We start from the raw sequence: 17,709 nt of genomic DNA, 5'->3' as shown, positions 1-17,709 counted from the left end.
TTCTGCATGCTGTTAAGGTTTAGTCTTATTATAAGTTTTCGTTAAGTTTAAGTTAAGTCTGCTGCAAATGGATTTCTTATGGACTATGCCAGTCCTGAAAGTATTGGATTTGTGACCATTATGCTCATCCTTCAGTAGCGGGTAAAGCTCTGCTGGATGAAGTACGATTGCCTCTGGTCTATTTTTAATAATAATAATAATAATAATAATAACAATAACAACAACAACAACAACAATAATAATAATAATTTATTTATACCCTACCCATCTGACTGGGTTTCCCCAGCCACTCTGGGTGTCTCCCAACAGAGTATTAAAAACACAATACAGTATCAAACATTAAAAACTTCCCTAAACAGAGTTGCCTTCAGATGTCTTCTAAAAGTCAGATCGTTGTTTATTTCCTTGACATCCGATAGGAGGGTGTTCCACAGGGCGGGTGCCACTACCGAGAAGGCCCTCTGCCTGGTTCCCTGTAACATCTCTTCTTGCAGAGAGGGAACCGCCAGAAGGCCCTTGGAACTGGACCTCAGTGTCCGGGCTGGACGATGGGGGTGGAGACGCTAGTTAAGGATTGCATCATTGGAGACTGTCATCTGGAAGCGAGTCTTTGGCTATTGGCTGTCCAGCTGGCATAGGCTTCCCGACCATTACCTTTTTCAGTGCCTCTGGCGGGACGTCTTTGTCAATCTGTGGGTAGGGAAAATCCATGCCAAACTTCTGAGCATCGGAATTTCCCCAGCGGACTCCTTAAAGATGAACTTACGCTCAGCCAAAAGCCTTATTGAGCAAAGATTAGCGGACATTGAAAATCAACACAACCTCGCCAGGGGTGGGGGTGTCTGCTCCCCCAGGTATCACGGAATAACCCCACCACTTGGCCTTCCATCATATATGTCATCTCTTTCATCAGTACCACACCGACGTGCATTTATTCATGCAAGGTTCAATGTTTTTCCATCGAACCTGCTGAACCACAGATTTTCCAAGGGTTTGGTGTCTCCGCTATGTGTGTGTGATGGGGAAACTGTTGAATCTCTTTCACATATAATGTTCAACTGTCCCCTACATAGCATAGCCAGGGCTAAATTCCTGGGTCCTGCTTTACTGCGCTTGGTTGGCAGGCCTGTTGAGTCACACGCCGCACTGCTTTTGCAGGATACAGATCCTTCTGTAACTCTGCAGGTGGCGAGATTTCTGAATGCGGTTATTTCACGCTCAAAAACCATCAAAAACCAACAACAACATCAAAACTAATCGAACTGTTATACTGAGAGTGCATGTCGGAGTTCGTCTTCAGTTTTCCTTTTCTGTGATCTGTCCCTTGGAGCTCTCCTGGCCCCAAGCTGTCACTTGGCTCTGCTCAATGACCCACCCTTGCATCGTGGTGTTCACCTCCTGTTGTCGGATATATCTGTTTTTATGTCCCTGTGTTTTATGTTTGTACATATTTTATGGGCTAATAGCCGTAAATAAATAATAAATAAATAAATAAAATAAAGACGCTCCTTCATGTATACTGGACCAAGGCCATTTAGGGCTTTAAAGCACCAACACTTTGAATTGTGCTCGGAAACGTACTGGGAGCCAATGTAGGTCTTTCAGCACTGGTGTTATATGGTCTCGGCAGGAACTCTGCAACATGTTTAAATTTCTTCCTCCACACATGACAATAACTTCATCCAACCAGTCCACGGTTACCTGCCTTCTTACTGCTTGCCAGTCCAAGGGAGAGGGTAGTACTGCCTATCAGCTCCTTCCTCCTCAGTATTTGTTGCTCAGTTTGCTGCCCTTCCAGTCCCAATGGGAACCAGTCAACACCGCAAGCCAGAGTTCTCTCTACTTCCGAATCAGAACTATTATTAGTGCCTGCATTGGCGCTGTGGGTTAAACCACAGAGGGCGCTTCATAACATAAAAATAAAAAATGAGAACACAAAATGCATAATAAAACAAAAACAAACAACCCCACTCCTACATTTAAAAAGCCATAGACTGTTAAACAGCCCAATGCCTGGTTGAAGAGAAACGTTTTTGCCTGGCGCCTAATGTAAGGAAGGTGGGAGAGAGCATTTCACAAATGGGGGGCCACCACAGAAAAGGCCTGTAATCAGTTTCCAAACCTCTCGTGAAGGGGTTCCTCTTGAAGGGCTTCAGATGATGATTGCAGGGAATGTTTTTTCCCCCCGGGGGGGCACAGGGGTACGCATACCCCTAAACATTTTGAGAATCTTTGTACTTTCGTCCATTTACTGTATTTATTTTCCCCGATTTGAACAATAAAATGGTGATTTTCTAGAGTCGAAATGAGAGTACCCCTAAACATTTTTGTAAGAAAAAAAGGCACTGATTGCAGGGTCCTGGTTGGTTCAAGTGCGGAGAGGCAGTCTTTGAGTACAGCAGTTCCAAATATGAAGTCAAAATATGAAGAAAACATTTATGTTGGAACTAGTGCTTTTTTCCTTAAAAAATGTTTAGGGGTACTCTCATTTTGACCCAAGAAAATCACCATTTTATAGTTCAAATCGCATATAGTTCAAAAAGCACTGGTTAGAACACATTTCTGGGTAAGTGTGCTTAGCTTCCTAGCTCTAGGCTGTGTTTGCATGACCAATGGAAACAGTATAAGAGCTACCAGACCAAATCCTGAACTTTCCTGAGCATATTATGGTATGTTTGCTCAAGGTGAAAGCTGTGTACACCCCCTACAAACCGAAAAGGAAATTCCATTTACTGTACTAACTTCAAATACCGATTCCAGGTTTATTGAAAATATATATTACAGCTTTATTTCGGAGAAAAATAAGACAATTCTTTTCAAAGTTCACAAGGGGATAGCATATAGATCGCCGGACACAGTGCTTCAAAGCAAACGTGGCTGTCACAAGTGTGAGCCAACCTCTATTTTTGGACTGTGTGGATATATACACGGTAACTTACTAAGGCCAACAGTAAAAGTCCTTAATCCAGAGTCCAAAAAATTGGAGGGAGACCCTAAAAATGTAGCAGAAGCATTTCCGCACACTGGTTTCGATAATCTAGTTTGTGCAGAAATGATTCCACTAGATTCATAGAGTGTTGTTTGGAGGGGGTGACACCTCATCGCTTCGTCATTTCTCGAACCGTCTCCAGCTCTTCTATGGGCTTCCATTGCTGGTTGATTGTTAGATGCTACCAGGCATTTTAAGACAAAAACAGGGGGAAAGAGCAAAGTGTTAAAACAAACCCAACCCAAACTCAAAGCTTATCACGTAGCAATTTCTCCCCAAATACTGGTTATGTTGTACATTCATGATTTTCATTACATGGGCAGCTAACCGTAGAAGCAAGCCATCGTCCTTCTTATCGTATTATTCGGATGAGCAGTTGAACATTTTGCATAGTACTCCTTTAAAAATCTGGATTTTAATTTATTTTACCTGTTTCTATTTTATCTTGTTGCTAAGTCACTTTGAGACTATTTGTATTAAGGGACAAATAAATGCACTTAATCGTCATCGTATAAACTATATATTTACTAGATGTAAAGCTTTCTTTCAGCCATTGCCATTATAAGAGAGCAAGGGAGGTGTTCATGGTGAGTTCCGGCACCCGTTTTTTTCTAGAAAAATAGCACCGGAATGTAAATCTCTGTCATGATTATGAGCATGATTTATCACACTTTTAAACTGCCCTTCATCAAGAACGATCACGTTGCAGTTCACAAACATTAAATGTGGCATTGGGTCCAGATCTTTATTATTTAGCCAAAAGCCACCAATTGTACAAAATAAAAGAACAAATTGCTCAGAGCATAATAAAAACAAAAGAGTATATTTGGCTAAAGGGTGATTTCCACCTAGGTCATACTCACAAGTAGATTCACTGACATAAATGAATCTATTCTGAGTAGCATTAATGTTAGAGAGCATTCTCACAGTGCAATTCTATCCTTGTCTATGCAGAAGTATGTCTTCTTGCATTTTAATGAGGTTTATTCTCATGTAAGAGGGATTAGGATTGCAGCCTTAGTAAAATAAAAGAGTGGGAAAGAGCAAAGTGCATGCTATGTGGTGCTTATTTTTTTCTGGATTGTGTCCTCTATTTTAAAGGAAGAAGGAGCCGGCACCTTGGTCATTTTCTTAATGGAGAAGTGACTCAAAATTTTTGGAAGCTGATAGAATACTAAATTATATTACAAAAAAAAAAAATACTATGTTGCCAGAGCAGTTTAAATTTATGAGAAAATTTTAATAAAAGCAACAAAAGCAAAAAATTCCAATCAATTTTAATGTTCTTCTTTTGTTTTCGGCTGGTGCAAGATTCTTTTGCTCAAACAAGGCTTATGGAAAAATTATTATGAGGCTAGTAATTTACAAATTAGTTTACGCTTTACATAACCAAAATTTCCACTCAAAATAAGTTGCAGAATTTTGAAACGCAGGTGCAAACAGTGCCTGAGTTAATACTTTAACTCAATGCTTCTCTATATACTACCATTCTGTTGACACATTAGCAATTCTTTAAAAAACAACAACACACCCCACACACCCGGCTAATAGTTCTGTATAAAACCCCACCGTTTACTTAGGGACTAAATACTCTATAATAATTCATTTCTTGGTCAAGTATTTTCATTACCTTCTGGGGTTTGGTAGGATCCACATATTGCCACGGTTCTGGGTCAGACTTGCTTAAACTAAAAATGAAATGTCATGATCAGAAATGACATCCTGTAATTAATTGTATTTTCAAAGGTTTCTTTAAATAAAAAATTAGAGCATTTCTACGAAACAGGATCTTATAGCCCCGTTTAAAACACATCTACTTGGAAATAAAACTCCCGAATTCAAAGTTCAGCTAAGCTGAAGGAAGAATGAGCTTACATTAAATCGGGTTTTCTCAGCGCGTTCCAGCCGGCGAAGGTGGCTCCGAATCCAGCAAAACTCACAAACCCGATCAGAGGAATAAGCTGGAAGACAGGAGAAAGTCAGGGGTATTTCTCCACCCCCCCCCAATAATTTAGTAAGGTCTGGGCGATGCATAAGCAAATCCTTAAAAGTTAAGCTCCGTCTCTGCTCTCCAAAGATGCGCTTGGAAAGGATGGCGAGGGAGGAGGGGCAGATGCTTAGCCAAAAGCCTCTTTTCCCAGCGCCTCCTCACAAGGAGAAGGTCTTCTCCGTCCATCCCAAGGATGCTCCTGCTTCTCTTTGGCCAGACTCCATCCGTCTGGCACCACCATCCCTGCATCTGCCGCTCTCAAACTTACTTCCTTCTTCTTCATCAGCAGCTGGAAGAATCCCTTGTTCGCCATGGTGAGAAGCAGGCGCACACCTGGGAGAAAAAAGCAAGGTCCATCAGCATCAGTCAGCATCCTGGGTACCACTCAGGGGGAGAGGCGCCCGCATCCCTTGGCACTCCCCTTTCCCGATTTAATACGTCCGTTCAGGTGCAACACATACGCACCCGCAATGATAACCTGGCTGGCTGGATCCGCACTGAAGTTCAGCAGGACGTAGCTTCCCCTTTATATAGCCCGCTAACGCCCAAAGGGCTGGATGTGGCCCAAGTCACGTAGTCCGGACGAGACACCCAGCGCAGGAACCGCACCGGGATCCTGCCAATGGGTTGCGCGTTGCGCAGGGGTGGGGCGCCCCCTGCTGGATTTGCGCAGCTGCGCCACCACAGGAGGGAGCCTGATTTCCACCCCGGTAACCGGAGGGAGATGAAGTGTCCCTTGTTGCAGGAAGGAATGGGACACTTAGATTACCTGCCCCTCCATTAAATTAATAGGCACGTTGGTTTTGTTGATATTGTGATTTTACATTTGTGAACCGGCCTGAGATCTAGGGATGTAAAATAATCATCATAATAAATGTGCATTACTTCCGCCCCTAAGGCTTGCAACACTGGCACCATTCACATTATAAGGGATGCGGGTGGTGCTGTGGTCTAAACCACTGAGCCTCTTTGGTTTGCTGATCAGAAGGTTGGCGGTTCGAATCCATGCGACTGGGTGAGCTCCCGTTGCTCTGTCCCAGCTCCTGCCAACCTAGCAGTTCGAAAGCACGTCAAAGTGCAAGTAGATACCTTCCGGCAGGAAGGTAAACGGCGTTTCTGTGCGCTCTGGTTTCCGTCACAGTGTCCTGTTGCGCCAGAAGTGGTTTAGTCCTGCTGGCCACATGACCCGAAAAGCTGTCTGTGGACAAACAATGGCTCCCTTGGCCTGAAAGCGAGATGAGCGCCGCAACCCCATAGTCGCAAGCACAATTCCCAGGTTTCTTCGGAGGAAGCCCTGTGCTTTGAAATGCACGGTGTGTGCCGCCCAAGTCTCAAGTGCAATTATCCTCCCCCGGCAAGGTTTATAAGCCAGTTTTTAAAAATTGACTAATAGTCTGGAAAGAGCTATATCGAAACTTACTGGTAAAATGGCAAAACTTGCTGGAAGAATAAAAAATCAAGATAACAAACTTTTAATAAAAGAATGGAAATGGTTTATTGAATATTTACAGATCAGTTGTAAACAGATAAGAACATTGGCAGGATTATTAATAACCTGCCGTTTCTTAAGCGTATATATTAAATAAAGTAGATGAAAAACTGAGCAAATTAAGTTAATTTGGATATGCAGAAGATATGAAAAATAAATTTAAGGAACTGCAGAAAGAGGGGGAAGGAGGTCAAGTTTTGAAATGTTAAAGTAATTGTAAAATTAGTGAAACCTATAAACCTGAAAAGCATAAATAAAATTTTTAAAAAGTATGGAAAGAGCTTTCTTAGTTGGAGAAATTGCCTAGAGATCATTAGATTGCCTGGAGATATTTTATTTTAACATCTTTATTGAAAGTTCAAAAGCATAATTATATGTGCACTAAACATTGTGAGAGGTAAATAAAAGAGGGGAGAAGAAAAAGAGAAACAGAACCCGTGTAGAAGGGAAAATATAAAGAGGGGGACGACCCAGAGACCCCCTTGTTATAGCAGTTAAAACAGTTTCCCACTGAGCACACAAACAGGATTTGAGTGACAGTTATCTCCCCTCCTGCGGTTTTCAGCAATTGTTGTTCAGAGGCTTCCTGCCTCTACCTATGGAGGCAGAGCATAGCCACCAGGGAAAAAAAGTCATCGATAGCCTTGCCCTCCATGAATCTGTGCCGTGCAAAAGGGCCCATTGTCTCATACCCATTTTGGGCTGTGTGCCTGCATGCCAGAGTTTCCCCTACTTCAGAGGTATAACAGTGCCTGTTTTGCTAGTGCTTGAGACATTCATCATAAAGCATGACACAATTGCAGGATGAATCTTTATTTATTTATTTTAGGTCTCTTAGTGCAGGCACGTCCAACAGGTAGATCGTGATCTACCAGTAGATCACTGGACGGTTGTGGTTAGATCACCGGTAGGTCACTGGCTCCCCCCAAAGAAGCTCAACAACTTTGACCTGAACCCCCCCAAATGGGGTAGATCACTGCCAGTTTTTAACCCTGTGAGTAGATCGCAGTCTCTTGGGAGTTGGCCACCCATGTCTTAGTGACAGTCATTCTGTGCTGGCGCTTAGGTAATGGCTCCTCCATATTTCCCCAATCTACACTGAGGTCCTTTTCTGTTGCAAGGCTGTACTCTACTGGCATTTTCTACAAACACAATAGCTGCTCTTGGGGCATACTGTACAGAATACAGAATACGCAGGTGGTGCTGTGGTCTAAACCACTGAGCCTTTCAGGCTTGCTGATCGGAAGGTCGGTGGTTCGAATCCCCACAACAGAGCTCCCGTTGCCCTTTCCCATCTCCTGCCAACCTAGCAGTTTGAAAGCACACTAGTGCAAGTAGATAAATAGGTACCGCTGAGGCGGGAAGGGAAACGGTGTTTCCGTGTGCTCTGGTTTCTGTCACGTTGCGCTAGAAGCGGTTTAGTCCTGCTGGCCACATGACCCAGAAAGCTGTCTGTGGACAAACACAGGCTCCCTTGGCCTGAAAGTGAGATGAGCGCCGCAACCCCATAGTCGCCTTTGACTGGACTTAACCATCCAGGGGTCCTTTACCTTTTACCTACAGAATACAATGCTGTATCTCCTTTGTTTATAATGTCATTCTGTGCTAAATGACCCTGCAAGGTGCGGTAAAAGGTGGGTGGGGTCACACAATATGGAAAGTGGGTGGTTCGTGAGAGGTTACATTATTTTCTAAGATCATGTATGCAGTGGCGTAGCGTGGGGGGTGCAGGGGGGGCCGGCCGCACCGGGCGCAACATCTGGGGTTAGGGCAAATCCACGGGTTAGGGGGCGCAAATCCACGGGTTAGGGGGCGCAAATTACTTGCCTTGCCCCGGGTGCTGACAACCCACGCTACGCCACTGCATGTATGTCATGTGTAGGCAAACTAAGGCCCTTCTAAATCCGGCCCACAGACGGTCCGGGAATCAGCTTGTTTTTACATGAGTAGAATGTGTCCTTTTATTTAAAATGCATCTCTGGGTTATCTGTGGGGCCTGGCTGGCATGTTTACATGAGTAGGATGTTTGCTTTTATTTAAAATGCATCTCTGGGTTATTTGTGGGGCATAGGAATTCGTTCAATTTTTTCCTCCAAAATATAGTCCGGCCCCCCACAAGGTCTGAGGGACCCTACTGAAAAGGTTTGCTGACCCCTGTATAATTTGAATGTGAAGTTCCACACCTGTATACAGCTAATGTACATTAATGGAGAGAGCACATTTTCACAGGTGGGGAGAGAATGAAGCCCCTCAGAAATGGCTTTAAACTTTATTATGAATCAGCAGCGTTCTGCTGGTTGAAAGATTGGCTACTTCTTGAGAACACAGACATTTTGGATCTAGAAGGTTTTAACAATGTTTTTGGATGGCATGCATATCTGTGGTATGACAAGGTTAAAGCTCATAAAGCATTTAAAAACCATATTGTCAGAAGAGCATTGTTTAATGTCTGGACAAGATATAAAGATTTACTTGAAAATAAAACCCCAAGGTGGTTATCACCGATGGAAGCGAAGGCTCAGAAAAAGCTCAGTATGGAGGCCAAGTGGCCAAAATATTGGGAGATTTTGGAACAAGAAGGTGACAAATTGAAATTGCAGAGTTTTGAGAAACTAAAAGATAAAGTGCGAGACTGGCTTCATTATTTTCAGATAATGGAGGCTTACAATTTGGACAAGAAAATTGGCTTCCAGGTGGAAAAATCCAAACTAGAAACAGAACTTTTAGAACCCAAAACTAAGATACTATCAATAATGTATAACTTGCTGTTGAAATGGAATACTCAGGATGAAACGGTTAAATCTGCTATGATAAAATGGGCACAAGATGTTGGACATAACATTATGTTTGCTGACTGGGAACAGTTGTGGACCATAGGTATGAAATTTACGGCATGTAATGCCTTAAGAGAAAATATTATGAAAATGATATATAGGTGGTACATGACCCCAGTCAAGCTTGCAAAAATTTACCATTTGCCCGATAATAAATGTTGGAAATGTAAAGAAAATGAAGGTACATTTTTTCACCTTTGGTGGACGTGCCCTAGGATTAAGGTTTTCTGGGAAATGATTTATAATGAATTGAAAAAGGTATTTAAATATACCTTTGTGAAGAAACCAGAGGCCTTTCTCTTGGGCATGGTCGGCCAATTGGTGTTAAAAAAGGATAGAACTTTCTTTATGTATGCTACAACAGCAGCAAGAATACTCATCGCAAAGTATTGGAAGACGCAAGATCTACCCACTCTGGAAGAATGGCAGACGAAGTTGATTGACTTCATGGGATTGGCAGAATTGACTGGCAGAATCCGTGACCAGGGAGAAGAATCGGCAGAAGAAGAATGGAAGAAATTCAAAGACTATTTGCAAAAATATTGTAATATTAAGGAATATTGAGTGATGTTGGATTGAAATTAAGGGGTTATCAGCTGTAATGGTATAAAAGAATATGAAAAAATAGTTCTTTTTTGTATATAAGTAAAAGTATAAGTTACAATAATTTAAGAAGATGGATAGAAAATAAGGCTTTTAGCTGTAATGCTATGAGATAAGGATTTGCTGGATGAACAATTTGAACTGGAATACAAGAAGGGGAGGTATGAGGAGGTCAGGGAAATATGTTATTGAAAAATAAGATATGAAATTTATGTGTTTTTAATATTTTTTCTTTTTAATTTTTTCCCTTTTTTTCTTTTCTTGGTTTGTATAAAATGGAAAATCTTAATAAATATCTTCTAAAAAATAAATAAATGGCCAGGCGGGGGAAATCTCACCTTGACAGAAAGGACGAGAAAAGACCCCATCCCCAGACTCTTGTGGTCAAGTGGTTGTTGCTGGAGGGGGGGGGCGGAGGAGATTCCTTCCTTCTCTGATCAAATGTTGATGCCCTGTATATTTTCACTGAAGTAAAAATCAACTTGTCAGGAGAATAGATCTCCCACACATAAACATGTCGTTCGGCTCTCAAGCCTGTGACTTTCCCACTAACATGCTCTGAACTGCATAAAAAAACACATGAGAATAAAAAAAAAGAGTGCAGAAAAATGAGCAATGTATTGGGGAAACTACCACCTAGAAAGAAGGCAGCAAAAAAATAAAAATAAAAACCAGGTGCCAAGAATTCCCCGATTCAAAATGTACACATGCTGAATTTGTAGACTATTTTCTGTATGTTTGGATTACTGGTATGTTTTATCTCAGCACTGACTTGATGTTGCTGTTGAATATGAGCTCTGAGCCACAAGGACATATTTGTTTCTAATATAAATTCAGCTATGTGCTCAATAAATAGGCTTTGGATCCAATTAAACCAAATACCAGTAGCGGTGGCAAGGCAATTTTGGTCAAAGCAGTAATCAAGATTGGGCAGATGTTGGACTAGGACCTGTCAGACCAGGGTGTGAATCCCCATGCAGAGCTCATCCAGACTTCAGCTTTTCCCATCAATTTGCCCAGGAGAAACCCATTCTTTACTGCTGAATCGGAGCAAATGTCAACTGCATTTCCCACAGATTGATGTTCGCTCCGATTCGGCACTAAAGAGCAGGTTTTCCTGTGGAATATGGTGGGGCAAACAGGAAACCATGGGAGAAGCAGGAAATCGTTTGGACTTATTATTTATTATTATTTGAATTTATATACCTGGAGGTCTTAGGGCAGTTCACAGAATAAAATCAAAATATAAAACAACCCAATACCCCCCCACCCCCACCCCCATTTAAAAAGGGCATATCAAAATCAATCAAATGCCTGGTTAAAAAGGAACCTTTCTGCCTGGCAGTTCTAAATGTGCTTCTGATGCATTTTGATTATTGTTTGAAACTAGCTTGTTTTTTTATTACTTTGTATGATGCGGGTGGCGCTGTGGGTTAAACCACAGAGCCTAGGGCTTGCCGATCAGAAGGTCGGCAGTTTGAATCCCCGCGACAGGGTGAGCTCCTGTTGCTCGGTCCCTGCTCCTGCCAACCTAGCAGTTCAAAAGCACGTCAAAGTGCAAGTAGATAAATAGGTACCACTCCAGCGGGAAGGTAAACGGCATTTCCGTGCGCTGCTCTGGTTCGCCAGAAGCGGCTTAGTCATGCTGGCCACATGACCCGGAAGCTGTACGCCAGCTCCCTTGGCCAATAAAGCGAGATGAGCGCCGCAACCCCAGAGTCGGCCACGACTGGACCTAATGGTCAGGGGTCCCTTTACCTATATGATGCTTTAAACACTGGGAGCTGCCTTGAATCCCAATTTGGGGAGAAGAAGGGATATAAAATTATAGAGAGTCGGAAGGGACTTCAGGGGTCATGTAGTCCAACTTCTTGCGATGCAGAAATCTCAACACACGGTTCCCCATCCAATCTGAAACCATACCAGACCCTGCTTAGCTTTGCTAAATAAATGAACTCCACTTAGGACTTACAAGAAAGGGAGTGAACTAATCCTTTTTTGCCTATGCATCACATTTCTTTGGGTTGTTTTAATAGCTTCTGCAGAGAGGACTGGGCCAGTTTTTCTTATTAAACAGAAGCAGGTGCTTAAGGACTCCTGAAAGGCTGATTTTCCAGCTGGTTATGTGGTTTGCTTTCAAGGCATGGAACAAGTGGAACTGGGCATGAGCCATCAGCCGTACATCATCTTGGGTTGGTTGTGGTGTCTCAGTGTTGTTGTGTGGATAAAATGTGGAGACGGAGAATTCTGTGCACCATTAAGCAACTAAGAGGAAAAGCAGACTATGAAAGCAACGCCTTTCCTCCGCTCTTGCAGTCCTGACAAAAATTGTCCCCATTTCTCGTGGCTGTTATTAAACTCCTCAAGGAAACGTTCCGTGGGTTGAAATAGAAAGCTCCTTCCAGGGACTAGAAGCAGTTTTGGGGTAAATCGATTTTTGTGCATTTTGTGATTGTGCATTTTCTTATCTTACGTGGAAAAAAACTGGGAGAATGGAATTTGTTCTTTTTAAGTATTTTCCAAAAAGGAAAGTGTATCAACACAAAGGCAGGTGGAAAGAAATCCAGATATTTCTCCGAAGAAAAGATTAAAGAGACTCAATCAGCTGAAGTTAGAGAACTAATTTAAGAGCCCCTGCTCCACAGTATAATAATAATAATAATAATAATAATAATAATAATAATAATAATAATAGATTGCAACCATGGTAGGATTGATCTTTGCCCCTGTTAACCAAAAAAGAAATTCTGTTTGCTGACCTAACTTTAAACAGAAACTCCAAGTTTATTGAAAATGTAAATTACAGTATTATTTCAGAGAAAAATAAGCCGACTCTTTTTAAAGTTCACAAATGGATAGAATATAGCTCACTGAACTCCATGCTTCAAAGCAATGACATCTCATCCCTTTGTTATTTTTCTTACTTTCTCCAGCTCTTCTATGGGCTTCCATTGCTGGTTTAACGTTATATGCTACCAGGCATTTCAAGACAAAGAGACAAAAGAGCAACATGTTAAAAAATGCAAACACCCCCCACCCCAATTATCTAGTAGCAATTCCCCTCAAAATATTGGGTAATTTGTACATTCATGATTCTCATTACACAGGAAGCTATATATGGAGTAAGCCATTGCTCTTCATACTGTATTGTTGGATGAGCAATTTAGGAATTTTGTAATGTATAGTTCATTTTTTAAAAAAATAAATAAATTTGGCTTTTAATACAGTACATTTTTCCTGTTTGCATTTTACCTTCTTATTACGTCGCTTGGAGACATTTTTATATATATAAAATGACCAACAAATGCAGTAATTAAAAAATTATAAACTAGATCTTTACTACGTAAACCATTCAAATAATATTGGCCATGAGATAGCCAAAGTCAAGCCCTTCTTCACTTTATCACACGAAAACCATCCTTCGTCAAGAGAGATCGCACTGCAGTTTACAAACATTAAAGGTGGCATTGTGTCCAAATCTCTATTGTTTAGCAAAAGTTCACCAGTTGTATAGCCACTCTATTAACACATCAGCCTACATGAAAAATCGCTGATATTTCTGAATGAAAACCCACAATATACTTAGGAACTATAACAATTCGTTTCTTGGTCAAGTATTTTCATTACCTTCTGGGGCTTGGTAAAATCCACATCTTGCCATGGTTCTTGGTTGCCAGACTTATTAAAACTAAAAATGAAATGTATTGATGATCAGATATGGTGAAATGACATCTTGTATTTAACTGTATTATTACAGCGTTCCCCCTCCGCTTTAATCGCTTTTACAAAACTGGTCCTTATAGCCCAGTTTAAAATACATCTACTTGGAAATAAGCTCCCAACCCCACATTAAAAAAATCCTGTAGCTGATTTAAGATGAAAGAAGGGCTGTGTTGCTTACACTACATCAGGTTTTCTCAGAGAGTGCCAGCTGGAATAGATTGCGAAGCATCCAGCACATCCCACAAATCCAATCAGAGGAATCAGCTGGAAGACAGAAGGAAGACAGGGATTTCACTTAGCAACATCAAGGTGAAGCATGGGTGTTACTTAAATAAAGTGCCATCCCTTCTCTAAAGACGAGTTTGAAAGGATGACAAGTGAGGAGGAGATGACTCTCAGAAAATCTCTCTCCCCAGTGCTTGCATTCTCCTTGCTTGGCTCAATGAAGAATCTTATACAGTGGTACCTTGGTTCTCAAACTTAATCCGTTCCGGAAGTCCATTCCAAAACCAAAGCATTCCAAAACCAAGGCGTGCTTTCCCATAGAAAGTAATGCAAAAAGGGTTAATCCGGCCCAGACTTTTAAAAACAACCCCCAAAACAGCAATTTAACATGAATTTTACTATCTAATGGGACCATTGATCCATAAAATGAAAGCAATAATCAATGTACTGTACTATAAAATAAATAAGACAGTATTGTAGATGATAAAAATTAAAATTATTGTTTTTTCTTACCTGCACTGATGATAGTCATTGTTTGGTTGGGGGACTTTTATCCATTTCCACAGTCACACAATCAGTCAATCAATCAATCAATCAATCAATCAATCAATCAATCAATAGTTGAACTCGGTTCCACACAGTCACAAAAACAAATGAACCAAAAAAGCCTCAAAAACAAAAACGCAAAATAAATAGCAAAAACAAAAGCACCAAACTTAATCCATTCTGGAAGTCCGTTTGACTTCTGAAATGTTCGAAAACCAATGCGCAGCTTCTGATTGGTGCAGGCGCTCCAGAAAAAATAGTTGACAGCCGGACGCGACATTCAGCTTCTGAAAAACGTTCGCAAACCAGAACACTTACTTTTGGGTTTTCACCGTTTGGGAACCAAGGTGCCACTGTATGCATATATGCTTATATGCAGAGGAACGGATGATAACCCAGACTCAGGCATCAGTCCTGCACCTGCTCTAAAACTTACCTCCTTCTTCTTCATCAGCAGTTCGAAGAATCCCATATTCGCCATGGTAACAAGCAGGGGCAGACCTGGAGGGGGAAACCAAATTCCAGAGATACCTTCAGTAAGCATCTTTGGGTACCACCCAGGGAAGAGGGATGCACCGCTTGACCCTTTAGTTTTTTATATACACTTCTCCATCCCAAGATTTAATAAGTCAGTTCTAGTGCTTCCCCCACAAGGACAAACTGGCTGTTTGGATCCACTCCGAAATTCAGCAGGAGGCAGTTTCCGCTTTATATAGCCTGCTAAGCGATGACAAACCTAGACAGCATCATAAAAAGCAGAGACATCACCTTGCCGACAAAGGTCCGTATAGTTAAAGCTAAGGTTTTCCCAGTAGCGATGTATGGAAGTGAGAGCTGGACCATAAAGAAGGCTGATCACAGAAGAATTGATGCTTTTGAATTATGGTGCTGGAGGAGACTCTTGAGAGTCCCATGGACTGCAAGAAGATCAAACCTATCCATTCTGAAGGAAATCAGCCCTGGGTGCTCACTGGAAGGACAGATCCTGAAGCTGAGGCTCCAATACTTTGGCCACCTCATGAGAAGAGAAGACTCCCTGGAAAAGACCCTGATGTCGGGAAAGATGGAGGGCACAAGGAGAAGGGAATGACAGAGGATGAGATGGTTGGACAGTGTTCTCGAAGCTACCACATGAGCTACCAGCAGGAGGCAGTGGAAGACAGGAGTGCCTGGCGTGCTCTGGTCCATGGGGTCACGAAGAGTCGGACACGACTAAACGACTAAACAACAACAACAACACTCGACAGCTGGGTGTGTCCCAAGTCACATAGCCTGGAGTAGAGCTGGGGTAGGCAACATAAGGTTCAGGGACCGGATGCGGCCCAAATCCCCTTCTCAATCCGGCCCACGGGTGGTCTGGGAATCAGTGTTTTTACATGAGTAGAATGTGTCCTTTTATTTAAAATGCATCTCTGGGTTATTTGTGGGGCATAGGAATTAGTTCATTTTTTTTCTTTTTTTCAAAATATAGTTGGGCCCACCACATGGTCTGAGGGACGGTGGACCGGCCCACAGCTGAAAAAGGTTGCTGACCCCTGCAGTAGAGGAACTGCACCCCGAACCTGCCAGTAAATATATTTATACCCCAAACCTGCCAATATATATATTTATACCCCACCCATCTGACTGGGTTGCCCCGAGCCACTCTGGGCGGCTTCCAACATATATAAAAACATAATAAAACATCGAACATTAAAAAGCTTCCCTATACACTTTCCCTGTATAGCTCCTTATCTCCTTGGCTCAGGGGCCACATAACTGCATACCCTCCAACATCTCTCCCATGAAAATAAGGACGTCCTAAGGAAAAACGGGACATTTGGGGATCAAATCAGAAACCGACATGGCTTCTGTAAATGCGGGACTGTCCTTGGAAAATAGGGACACTTGGAGGGTCTGGATGGGCCCTGATCCAGCAGTGCTCTTCTTATGTCCAAGGCAATTAATCCCAAACAATATCAGGCCTTCTCTGCAGCGGCTCCCCGTCTGTGGTATGCTCTCCCCAGGGAAGTTCACCTGATGCCTTCATTATACACTTTTTAATTTTTATTTTATTTTATATATTGTGGTTTTTATGTTGATCTTTTCTGTGAACCGCCCTGAGACCTCTGGGTATAGGGTGATATATTATTTTTATTAATAATAATAATATCATCAACAGGGTCTAAAATCCTCTCTTCACACAACGGAGAAAATACACACCCTTAAATCTCAACAACCCCCCCCCAAATATATATATATATATATATATATAGAGAGAGAGAGAGAGAGAGAGAGAGAGGGAGGGAGGGAGGGAGGGAGGGAGGGAGAGATGAAAAGGTTTGCAGAAAAGGCTGCTTTAGGAAGGGGAATGTAGGACAATGAGTAACCCCCCCTTTCTTCAGCAAAGGTTTCTTGGCATAAAAACAGACCCTCCCCCCAAGATCTGGGAGGGCAGAGCAACTACACAGCCAGACCCCCAACCTAGCGCCATCCCAGCGACGCCAGTAGTTCCCAACCTTTGTTTTGGCCATGCCCCACCTAAGCATCTCTAAAATCCTGATGCCCCCCCCCCCCCCCGCCATTTAATTCTTATTATTCAAAAAGTGAACTCCTATTCACCTGGAAGAAGCCTAACAGGCCCTTCACTTGGTCTAACTCGTTCTCGAATTGCCCCCCTTACAAATCAAATTGCCCCCCCCCCGTTGGTGGGGCATGCGCCCCACGTTGGGAACCCCGGCGCTAGGCCCAAAGCAGCCTGGAAATAACCGACGCCCGGCGCCTCTTTGCTTCTTTAGCTCCACTTGGATTATGGCATGCCAGGCTTTTGAACCCGGATGCGTGGCGGGCCGTTGAATAGGACTAGGCCAGGAGCCCCTAAACACACGGCTGTTGTTGGCGCTTAACAGATGTTGCCATGTTTTATTCCCGTCTCCATCCTCCCATTTTGCAGCCGCCATCTACACTCTGTGCCCCCAGCGGACTAGGCCTGCCAGGCTCAATTTCACGCTCAATTCTGCCCCCCGTTCTCTTCACTTCTCTCACCGGAACCGGTGGTTTATTTTTAAGACCCTTGACAGCTAGGAGTGGTGGAAAGCGATGGAGTGGAATGGTCCGTCTCTCTCTTTTCCGCCTGCAATGCAAAGAGCAATACACCAAGGCGGGCAAGGCTGCTTGTCCCAAGGTGATGTTGCAAGCGAGAATTGCAGAGGCAGCGTTCCATAGGCTAAAAGGAAGCCAGCCAAGTTGCTGCAGGGGGAGGATAATATTTTAAGGGATGGGGGCTGCAGAGTATGGGATGCCCGTTTTTGAGTGGCTTTGAAAAGAGGAA

At 42.6% G+C, this 17,709-nt stretch overlaps 2 protein-coding genes across 3 annotated transcripts; both read right to left on the bottom strand.

Moving 5' to 3' along the window:
- Positions 1–2,742: 2,742 nt before the first annotated feature.
- On the bottom strand, positions 2,743–5,529 carry LOC310749330 (normal mucosa of esophagus-specific gene 1 protein-like). The gene is made up of 5 exons (XM_083585985.1): positions 5,445–5,529; positions 5,248–5,312; positions 4,865–4,950; positions 4,620–4,677; positions 2,743–3,170 (listed from the first exon to the last, which is right to left on the bottom strand). Exons 2-5 carry the CDS (start codon positions 5,290–5,292, stop codon positions 3,099–3,101), a joined length of 261 nt encoding a protein of 86 aa, XP_083442111.1. The 5' UTR covers positions 5,293–5,312; positions 5,445–5,529; the 3' UTR covers positions 2,743–3,098.
- Positions 5,530–12,669: 7,140 nt separating this feature from the next.
- On the bottom strand, positions 12,670–17,570 carry LOC310748776 (normal mucosa of esophagus-specific gene 1 protein-like). Of its 2 annotated transcripts, none has more exons than XM_083584648.1 (5): positions 17,424–17,570; positions 14,836–14,900; positions 13,807–13,892; positions 13,533–13,593; positions 12,670–12,877 (listed from the first exon to the last, which is right to left on the bottom strand). In XM_083584648.1, exons 2-5 carry the CDS (start codon positions 14,878–14,880, stop codon positions 12,806–12,808), a joined length of 264 nt encoding a protein of 87 aa, XP_083440774.1. In that variant the 5' UTR covers positions 14,881–14,900; positions 17,424–17,570; the 3' UTR covers positions 12,670–12,805. The 2 variants fall into 2 exon arrangements, with proteins under 2 accessions (XP_083440774.1, XP_083440775.1); XM_083584649.1 differs by lacking the exon at positions 17,424–17,570 and adding an exon at positions 17,001–17,364.
- Positions 17,571–17,709: the final 139 nt, after the last annotated feature.

This window comes from Podarcis filfolensis (genome assembly GCF_964270895.1).
Source record: "Podarcis filfolensis genome assembly, chromosome: 14".
Taxonomy (NCBI): Eukaryota; Metazoa; Chordata; class Lepidosauria; order Squamata; family Lacertidae; genus Podarcis; species Podarcis filfolensis.
This window is presented reverse-complemented; position numbering and strand designations above follow the sequence as displayed.